Below are 11278 nucleotides of genomic sequence, written 5' to 3'. Positions count from 1 at the left end.
ATCCACATTGCTGCTAATGTTTTCTTGGGGTCAGTAGCTCATTCAGTTCTTTCAATGTCTGAGGACCTCCTAGAAGCAATGATCTATGGGCTGCTTTGATTACGTGGCACATACATATGAAGTCAGTATACACTGTCAGTATTTGGTATACACCCAGTTAAAAGATAGCCTCTAAAGGTAAGTAGCACATAAGAATATGATTGTATAACTTTATTAGAATAATGAAATTACTTTCCAATATTGTAAGGTATTTAAAAAAAGTAAATGATCAAAATTGAAATTCTCAACGTGATTTATGCTTTTACAGTCAGAAAAGTATGGGTTAAATCTTTGTTCCTTTTCTTTAAGGATGGCTTGAATAATCGAATATTCCTGAACTCTTAATATTTTCATCTCTAAAATATTAGGAGGAAAAATAAATCAAGAAATGTAATGGGCTTAACATTATGCTCACAATAGACATTTGATGAATAATACCCTCATCAGTCTCATAAAGCACGTAAGAAGAATAGCTAGTGAGTCTATTTTGTTCAATTCGGAAAGCTCAGTTGATGCCCTAGGAATCTTTTGGATGTGTAGCCTCTTAGAGGTTTAGTTAATTTGTGTCTCTTGAAATTGATTAATAAATAGTTGAAGGTAAGCACAATGAGTCACTTGCAGTATCTAGGCATAGTTCTACATGCTTTGTATGCTGTATCTGTATAGGAGAGAAGAAGTAGAGATTAGGCAATTACCTGGAAAATTTAGTTATGGCACCAAAGTCTATATTGGAGTATTGTTTTGACTTATTTATCTTGCTACATCAATCAAAGTGCTATATAGATATGCCTGAACAGACATTTAGGATAAACCCACATTTAGCCTGATTGATCAGTTCAGTTCAGTTCAGTCACTCTGTCGTGTCCGACTCTTTGCGACCCCATGAATCGCAGCTAGCCAGGCCTCCCTGTCCATCACCAACTCCCGGTATTCACTCAGACTTACGTCCATCGAGTCAGTGATGCCGTCCAGCCATCTCATCCTCTGTCGTCCCCTTCTCCTATCAGAGTCTTTTCCAATGAGTCAACTCTTCGCATGAGGTGGCCCAAGTACTGGAGTTTCAGCTTTAGCATCATTCCTTCCAAAGAAATCACAGGGCTGATCTCCTTCAGAATGGACTGGTTGGATCTCCTTGCAGTCCAAGGGACTCTCAAGAGTCTTCTCCAACACCACAGTTCAAAAGCATCAATTCTTCGGCGCTCAGCTTTCTTCACAGTCCAACTCTCACATTCATACATGACCACAGGGGAACCCTAAACCCAATGTCAGGGAACTGTCTGTTCTCTGTTCTCCTCTCCAAGTCTACTCTCCACCCTACTCTACACCCAGGAGGCTGACTTCAATGCACTTGTCTTTTTTGCTTCTAGTTGGGTTTGGCCCAGTGGGAGCCACTGGCAGGAAACAGTGGTCAGCCTGTTTATATTCTCCTATGTTTTCTTTCCTGTGCTGAGATCCACAGGTCCTGTGGGTCCACCTCAGTGACAGGTCTTCCAGGCTGGGATCATTTCTTCCTCCTCTGTCCCTTCAAGGCTAGGAGTGGTGAAGCCTACTTACTGTTGTTGGTCCCAGGGTGCTTTACCTTCTCTTGTAGATTTCCCCTAATCCTGCACATGTATTTAAAAATATTCCTTTCTTTAAGCTTTCCCCAATCATTCCTCTGGAGATGACTGCCAGTGTCTTTAAAGATACAACACTAACACTTAAGCTCTAGACGGAAAGAGAATAAATTTATCTATTTTCCCATTCATCATAAGCCTCTTTGGGACTTGAAGATTATTATTTAAAGATAACTTACATATTTCAAAGAAAGACATTATAATAAGGTCAAGGTTTCAATTAGTTAAGTATGAGATCCTTAGCAAAGCTTTGAGAAATAGCTATGTTTCACACATTTTTTTTTTCTGATTGAAGGCAAAGAGATTTTCTATCCTCTTTCTAAATTGTGTGGTTTCTTTGAATATTACTTAAAGGAAAAATAAGGAAAATCAGAGAAACTACTTCTTTATACTGATACTTGCTTATTTTCTTTAAGTTCGACTCTATTGAATAATCACTCTGCTGCTACTGTGGCATTTTTTAGTGTAAAACTTTAGCCTGTCTTCCCCTTAAAATGAACTCTTTGTCATCATCATAATACCTTACGCTTAGTTAACCATCAACTTTTAATCCATGTGTATTTCATCTGGTCTGTTTTAAGTAGTCTCTCTATGTGGAAAATATCTTTTTTTGCAAAACTTCATAGCAGTTTTTTAGCTGTAAAACCTACTATTTAATAGGACACATATTTATAACAAGTTTATAACACCATCCGGAGAAGGCAATAGCACCCCACTCTAGTACTCTTGCCTGGAAACTCCCATGGACAGAGGAGCCTGGTAGGCTGCAGTCGATGGGGTCTCGAGGAGTTGGACACAACTGAGGAACTTCACTTTAACTTTTCACTTTCATGCATTGGAGAAGGAAATGACAACCCACTCCAGTGTTCTTGCCTGGAGAATCCCAGGGACGGGGGAGCCTGGTGAGCTGCCGTCTATGGGGTAGCACAGGGTTGGACACGACTAAAGCGACTTAGCAGCAGCAGCATCATAACGCCATCACTCCTTTTCTCTTTCTAAAAATGTTTAAAGAGAAGGTTCAAGTTCTTCTTGTATGACTATTTAAATATCATAGGGAGGGGTCCCAACAGACCTTACCAAGAGAAAAACCCAAGTTATATTGTGGTCAAAGAGGTTTAATTGAATGTCAGCTCTAAATTATTTCTAAAGACACAAATAAGCTCATTCTTACCATTCATCTTCTCTTGCCTTACTCTTTTCCTTTATTTGGTTTTTTCTTGTGTCTCACTTTTCTTTCTCTCTCCATTCAATGCTATGCTTTCCCTTCTTTTTTTTTCTATTTATTTCCCCATCCTATCAAAATATACTTTTCCCTTCTTTCTGTCCCTGTATTATCTTGAGAGAGCATAAACCATTTAAAAGTTGTTCCACCCAGGATGAATTTTTTTCCAACTTTGGTTCACACGTCCCTGATTCTTCTCCTTGAACACCGATTGAAAATGTAGACATCCAGAGGACCGGTCCTGTGATAAGACATGGAAGCTCCAGGGGGGTGTGTGAGTGTGTGTGTGTGGGCGCGCTCATTCGTGTCTGACTCTTTGTGACTCCATGGACTGTAACCCGCCAGACTCCTCTGTCCATGGAATTTTCCAGGCAAAAATACTGGAGTGGGTTGTCATTTCCTCCTCCGGAGGATCTTCCTGACCCAAGATGGAACTGAAGTCTCCTGCATTGCCAGGCGGAATCTTTACTGCTGAGTCACTAGTTAGGCAGCTTAGCTGCTGCTGCTGCTGCTAAGTCGCTTTAGTCGTGTCCAACTCTGTGCGACCCCATAGACGGCAGCCCACCAGGCTCCTCCGTCCACGGGATTTTCCAGGCAAGAATACTGGAGTGGGTTGCCATTGCCTTCTCCAAGAAGCTCAGCTGCTAGAAAGTCTCTAGAAAGTCTCCTGATTCTAAGTGGGCTCTAGGGGGCGCTGCACTGTGCGGTTTGTCTTGAGTCCAGGAGGTGCTGCAGTCTTGCTTCTCACGGAGGTTTGAGAGAAGAGCTTGGTCTACAGAGAGAAGATACAGGTGCCAGGAAGCACCAGGGGCCATTTGTAAAACGCTGTGCTCGTGGAGAACATAGTCTCTGGGGTGGTGCCATATCTCCAGCAAACGTGAGCTGCAAAGGAGCCCCCATCCAGCCCAGCTTGAGCCATGGCCTCTGCACACATCTGGACACTTGGGATTCTGTTTACACTCAGTGAGTGATGTTCCCTTCCCGTTTTGCACTTGTATTACCCGCTTACGTTCTTTTTCAAGCTTCGCTGATGTATTGTGCGTTACTTCACAGGTGGGCTGACAGCTCAGTTGGTGACTCAGCCAGAAGCTGTGATCGCTGTCGCGGAAGGGGATCCAGTGACTGTGAAATGCACCTATTCAGTTTCGGGGAGCCCTTATCTTTTCTGGTATGTCCAGCATCGCAATCAAAGTCTCCAGTTCCTTCTGAAATACATCGGAGGGGACAGCTTGGTTAAAGGCAACTACGGTTTTGAGGCTGAATTTAACAAGAGCCAAACCTCTTTCCACCTGAAGAAACCATCTGTTCTAGGGAGTGACTCTGCCTTGTACTTCTGTGCTGTGAGGGACACAGTGGTGGGGGCAGCAGGGAGAGCTGAATACAAACCCCTGAGCACAGAAAACCTCCTGAAGCCTTATTATCCCTCCACAAGGTGGCGGTGTGGCTCTGGGATTTGTCCTTCATTATAACTTTTTTTTTTTTTTTTGGGTAAAGCTACAAAATTTGTTCATTTGCAGGTATATATTGAAATAAATCCTTGTGTGCCAGCTACTCTGGTGAGAACTGATCATAAAGAGGTGAAAGAAACCATCCTTGATCTGCAGATGCCAGGTGTGATCCCAGACAATTGTGAACCCCTTTAATTCTCACAACTCTTCTCATGAGCTTCACTTTGCCTATGAAAGCATTCAAGCTCAGAGAATTCATGTATCTTAATGAAGTCACAGAACTGCTCAACAGTAGATTGAAACCCAGGCAGCCTGCCTATCAGGCATGTAGTCTGACCACTCCACTTCTCCTCAGCCTATAGGCTCCTCCAGGCTGAGACAGATTTCAATAGTGGTGTAGCCCTCATTCCCAAAATAGTCCCTGTTAATAAAAAGTGTTGGTTGTAGGAATGAACAGTAAACTGCTAACTCAAAACAGTTTGGTAAGTGCTCAGACAGAAAAGTGCGTAAAATGCTATGTGACAAAAGGAAGTAGAGGTAATTTGACTCTGAAGGAAGGAGAGAGGAAGCAAGTGAGACATAATGTGAGGAGGATTCAAAACAATGGAGGATTTAAGAACGTAATATAAGCATGTAGGCCAATTACAGCTCCTGTGCTCACATCTTCTTCCCTATACCTTTGTGAAGGACTGGACTCAATGCCTCTCTCTATTTCTCTTTTCAACTTAGAACCTTCCAGGAAGGGCTCTGGTTGACTCAGTGTGAGTCAGATGCTGTTCCCTGGAAGTTGTGGTGGCTACTAGGGTTAGCCCAGCTTTGCCCTACATTTGACCAAGTAATTAGTGATGTCTAGGGAAGGATTCTGCAAGAAACTAGCAGCTCCATTTTGAACCATATGATTCAAAGGAGTATATCCCAAAAGAAATTAATTTTTATGTAGAGACTTGCATTTATTTTTTCTAAATGGATCAACATTCATAAGAACACTACAGATCGAAAACGTCACACTTGCTCCAATGATTTGGGATACTGCATTTATAGTATACTAAATTCCTATATATATCCAGATCTATTTTTGGATTCTATTCTTGATGGGGATACCTCACTGAACATGATTACAATCCCTGCAAAGTGCCATTCCATGAGTACCCCTTGGGCTTGGGTTGTGTATACACTGGTGGAATATCTACATCTGGGAAGAAGGTCCTTGGAAGAAGCACATTCCGACCTTAAAAGTGGATCTGGGGAATCCTTGTGTGCAGGGAGTCCTGGGATCTGGGTAACCAGAGCAAGATCTAGAAGAGATATATTCTTAGCTCAGTGGACTTCTCAGAGCAATGATGTGGGAGGATGGCCAAGGAAGAGCGTTTTATAATGAAGGACTAGGGAAGGGACATTGTGTGCTCAGGTCTATATTCCCCACATTTACGGAGGTGGTGGCTGCTGGTGCTGCTGGTGCTGCTGCTAAGTCGCTTCAGTGGTGTCTGACTCTGCGTGACCCCATGGACTGCAGCCTTTCAGGCCCCTCCGTCCGTGGGATTCTCTGGGCAAGAGTACTGGAGTGGGTTGCCATTACCTTTTCTGACTGAGGTGGCTAGGAGGGAGCAAATAAGTTTCATTGGAAGTTCTGTTTTGTCATTTGGTCCTGGTAATTGGCTTGTTTGACCTTGAGGAGGAAACTTAGCTTAATATTCTTTTTTTCCTTCACTGGAAAAATGTTCTGGAAAATGTTTCTTATAACCAGGTAATTTAAAGTAAAACCAGACATTCAATGGAGGTTTTATTTATAATATTCATTTTTATCCTCTCTTTTATCTCATTTCAAGGATGCGATGGAAAGAGGACTAAGCATAAATTATATTTTATGATTCTTCTTCTTCGTAAGTATGTCAGAGTGGATCAGCCATTTACAATCTATGTGCCTAATCTCCTAAATCATAAAATTGAGATAATTGGAAAGACTGTTGTGAGGATTGTTGTACATATGTGTTGGACCCTGAGTAGAAGTGGGTTTTGAGGGAGGCATAACAACAGAAACTTAGTCACTGTTATGGACTGAAGATGATGCTGTGGAGTGCTGCACTCAACATGCCAGCAAACTTGGAAAACTCAGCAGTAGCCACAGGGCTAGAAAAGGTCAGTATTCATTTCCATCCCAAAGAAAGGTAATGCCAAAGAATGCTCAAACTACCGCACAATTGCACTCATCTCACATGCTAGTTAAGTAATGTTCAAAATTCTCCAAGCCAGGCTTCAGAAATAAATGACCCTAAACTTCCAGATGTTCAAGCTGGTTTTAGAAAAGGCAGAGGAACCAGAGATCAAATTGCCAACATCCGCTGAATCATGGAAAAAGCTAGAGAGTTCCAGAAAAACATCTATTTCTGCTTTATTGACTATGCCAAAGCCTTTGAGTATGTGGATCACAATGACTGTGTAAAAATTCTGAAAGAGATGGGAATGCCAGACCACCTGACCTGCCTCTTGAGAAACCTATACGCAGGTCAGGAAGCAACAGTTAGAACTGGACATGGAACAACAGACTGGTTCCAAATAGGAAAAGGAGTACGTCAAGGCTGTATATTGTCACCCTGCTTATTTAACTTATATGCAGAGTACATCATGAGAAAAATGTTGGGCTGGAAGAAGCACAAGCTGGGATCAAGATTGCCGGAAGAAATATAAATAACCTTCGGTATGCAGAAGACACCACCCTTGTGGCAGAAAGTGAAGAACTAAAGAGCCTCTTGATGAAATTGAAAGAGGAGAGTGAAAAAGTTGGCCTAAGCTCAACATTCAGAAAACTAAGATCATGGCATCTGGTCCCATCACTTCATGGGAAATAAATGCGGAAACAGTGACAGACTTTATATTTAGGGGTTCCAAAATCACTGCAGATGGTGACTGCAGCCATGAAATTAAAAGACACTTACTACTTGGAAGTAAAGTTGTGGCCAACCTAGACAGCATATTAAAAAGCAGAGACATTACTTTGGGTCCAAAGTTTATCTAGTCAAGGCTATGGTTTTTCCAATAGTCATGTATGGATGTGAGAGTTGGACTATACAGAAAGCTGAATGCTGAAGAATTGATGCTTTTGAACTGTGGTGTTGGAGAAGACTCTTGAGAGTCCCTTGGACTTTCAGGACATCCAACCAGTCCATCCTAAAGGAGGTCAGTCCTGGATGTTATTTGGAAGGACTGGTATTGAAGCTGAAACTCCAATATTTTGGCCACCTGGTGCAAGGAGTTGACTCATTTGAAAAGACCCTGATGCTGGGAAAGATTGAGGGCAGGAGGAGAAGGGGGTGATAGAGGATGAGATGGTTGGATGGCATCACCGACTCAATGGACATGAGTTTGGGTAAACTTGGGGAGTTGGTGATGAACAGGGAGGCCTGGCGTGCTGTTGTTCACGGGGTTGCCGAGAGTCAGACACTGAACTGAACTGATGGACTGAACGTTCGTGTCCTGCCAAAATCTGTATGTTGAAACCTGATCGTCAGAGTGATGGTATTAGGACATAGGCCCTTTGGGAAATTCTTAGGTTGCAAGGGTGAAGGTCTTTTGAATGGAATTCATTTTCTTATAAATAAAAGGCACCCCAGAGATCTCCTTTGCCTGTCCTCCATATGACAGAACAGCAGGAAGATGGTGGTCTATGAATCAGGAAGTGGGTCCTCACCAGATACCCAATCCACTGGCACCTTGATCCTGGACTTCCTAACCTTCAGAATTGTTAGAAATACATGTTTATTGCTTATACCTCTAGTCTGTGGTATTTTTGTTATAGCAACCGAATGGACGAAGACCATCACCAAAGCTATGGATCTCCTACATTGCCCCTGAATTGCTTATATTTGGACTGTAACCTGAGAAGGAAATACAGTCTGTCTTGTTTTTAAGTTACTTTACTTTGGCCTTTGTCACATATCTTGAGCCTGTATACCATCTTTTATCCTGAAAACCTGTTTTTAGGAAATAGCTGGTATCATCCTATTTAATTACATTGTGGTTAAAGTGCATCAAGCAAGATTTTATTCTATTTTAAGCAACATTGCATATTTAATTTATTTTTTTTTATGTTTTGGCTATACTGGGTCTTTGATAAAATGTGGGAACTTCTCTTGTTCTGGAGCATGGGCTCAGTTGCTCTGCAGTATGTGGGTCTTAGTTCCCCAATCAGGGATCGAACCCACATACCCTACATTGGAAAGTAGATTCTTACCCACTGGAACACCAGGGAAGTACCAACATTTTTTTTAAGTTACTTGTGGAATCGCAGTTTTCATTTCTGAAATATAATGTTAAGTATTTTAGAGAAGGTAGGAGTAGAGAAGCATTTTGGGGGCTTATTATCCTGGTTTTCCTGAGAGCTATATTTTGCTGCATCCATGTGAGAACTCACCCTTGCCTGAAGGCTAGGGAGACATCTCTCTGTCTAAGAGGAACCACCTTCCATGAAGCCACTTTTTGTTCCATTCAGTCTTCCCTCCTCTGACCTTTTTCTAATTGTATAATAAGTTTCACTGTGTTCTGTGCAAGAATCCAGAAATACTTAAAATTAATGGGAGGAGCTACCCCATGCCCCCACTCCCGAGGCCAAGGGCGGCGGCTGGGAGGAACAACCCCACGCCCGAGGCCAGGGGCGGTGGCCGGGAGGGCCAACCCCACGTCCAAGGAGCTGTGGCTGTGCGGGTGCAGGAGGGCCTAGAGGAGCTATCCCACATTGAAGGTCAGGAAGGGCGGCGGTGAGGAGATACCCCTCGTCCAAGGTAAGGAGCAATGGCTGCGCTTTGCTGGAGCAGCCGTGAAGAGATACCCCAATCCCAAGGTAAGAGAAACCCAAGTAAGATGGTAGGTGTCGCAAGAGGGCATCAGAGGGCAGACACACTGAAACCATACTCACAGGAAACTAGTCAATCTAATCACACTAGGACCACAGCCTTGTCTAACTCAATGAAAGTAAGCCATGCCCGTGGGGCAACCCAAGAAGGGCGGGTCATGGTGGAGAGATCTGACAGAATGTAGTCCACTGGAGAAGGGAATGGCAAACCACTTCAGTATTCTTGCCTTGAGAACCCCATGAACAGTATGAAAAGGCAAAATGATAGGATACTGAAAGAGAAACTCCCCAGGTCAATAGGTGCCCAATATGCTACTGGAGATCAGTGGAGAAATAACTCCAGAAAGAATGAAGGGATGGATCCAAAGCAAAAAGAATACCCAGCTGTGGATGTGACTGGTGATAGAAGCAAGGTTCGATGCTGTAAAGAGCAATATTGCACAGGAACCTGGAATGTCAGATCCATAAATCAAGGCAAATTGGAAGTGGTCAAACAAGTGATGGCAAAAATGAATGTCGACATTCTAGGAATCAGCAAACTGAAATGGACTGGAATGGGTGAATTTAACTCAGATGACCATTATATCTACTACTGCGAGCAGGAATCCCTCAGAAGAAATGGAGTGGCCATCATGGTCAACAAAAGAGTCCGAAATGCAGTACTTGGATGCAATCTCAAAAATGACAGAATAATCTCTGTTCGTTTCCAAGGCAAACCATTCAATATCACGGTAATCCAAGTCTATGCCCCAACCAGTAATGCTGAAGAAGCTGAAGTTGAACGGTTCTATGAAGACCTACAAGACCTTTTAGAACTAACACCCCAAAAAGATGTCCTTTTCATTATAGGGGACTGGAATGCAAAAGTAGGAAGTCAAGAAACACCTGGAGTAACAGGCAAATTTCGCCTTGGAATATGAAATGAAGCAGGGCAAAGACTAATAGAGTTTTGCCAAGAAAATGCACTGGTCATAACAAACACCCTCTTCCAACAACACAAGAGAGGACTCTATACATGGACATCACCAGATAGTCAACACCAAAATCAGATTGATTATATTCTTTGCAGCCAAAGATGGAGAAGTTCTATATAGTCAGCAAAAACAAGACCAGGAGCTGACTGTGGCTCAGACCATGAACTCCTTATTGCTAAATTCAGACTTAAATTGAAGAAAGTAGGGAAAACCACTAGACCATTCAGGTATGACCTAAATCAAATCCTTATGATTATACAGTGGAAGTGAGAAATAGATTTAAGGGCCTAGATCTGATAGATAGAGTGCCTGATGAACTATGGAATGAGGTTTGTGACATTGTACCTGAGACAGGGATCAAGACCATCCCCATGGAAAAGAAATGCAAAAAAGCAAATGGCTGTCTGGGGAGGCCTTACAAATAGCTGTGAAAAGAAGAGAAGCAAAAAGCAAAGGAGAAAAGAAAAGATATAAACATCTGAATGCAGAGTTCCAAAGAATAGCAAGGAGAGATAAGAAAGCCTTCTTCAGCGATCAGTGCAAAGAAATAGAGGAAAACAACAGAATGGGAAAGACTAGGGATCTCTTCAAGAAAATCGGAGATACCAAAGGATCGTTTCATGCAAAAATGGGCTTGATAAAGGACAGAAATGGTATGGACCTAACAGAAGCAGAAGATATTAAGAAGAGATGGCAAGAATACACAGAAGAACTGTACAAAAAAGATCTTCACGACCCAGATAATCATGATGGTGTGATCACTGACCTAGAGCCAGACATCCTGGAATGTGAAGCCAAGTGGGCCTTAGAAAGCATCACTACAAACAAAGCTAGTGGAGGTGATGGAATTCCAGTTGAGCTATTCCAAATCCTGAAAGATGATGCTGTGAAAGTGCTGCACTCAATATGACAGCAAATTTGAAAACTCAGCAGTGGCCACAGGACTGGAAAAGGTCAGTTTTCATTCCAATCCCAAAGAAAGGCAATGTCAAAGAATGCTCAAACTTCTTCACAATTGCACTCATCTCACACGCTAGTAAAGTAATGCTCAAAATTCTCCAAGCCAGGCTTCAGCAATATGTGAACCGTGAACTTCCTGATGTTCAAGCTGGTTTTAGAACAGGCAGAGGAAC

The 11278-nt window shown here is 42.5% G+C and overlaps 1 gene segment (V, D, J or C); it reads left to right on the top strand.

The window, feature by feature from the left end:
* Window positions 1–3446: 3446 nt before the first annotated feature.
* LOC129620479 (T cell receptor alpha variable 3-like) lies at window positions 3447–4397 on the top strand. The segment is given in 2 exon segments: window positions 3447–3840; window positions 3931–4397. Coding segments are annotated over 2 exon segments (462 nt in total).
* Window positions 4398–11278: the final 6881 nt, after the last annotated feature.

This window comes from Bubalus kerabau, chromosome 10, assembly GCF_029407905.1.
Source record: "Bubalus kerabau isolate K-KA32 ecotype Philippines breed swamp buffalo chromosome 10, PCC_UOA_SB_1v2, whole genome shotgun sequence".
Lineage (NCBI taxonomy): Eukaryota > Metazoa > Chordata > Mammalia > Artiodactyla > Bovidae > Bubalus > Bubalus kerabau.
The sequence above is the reverse complement of the archived record's forward strand: the minus strand, read 5'-3'. Positions and strand labels throughout refer to the sequence as shown.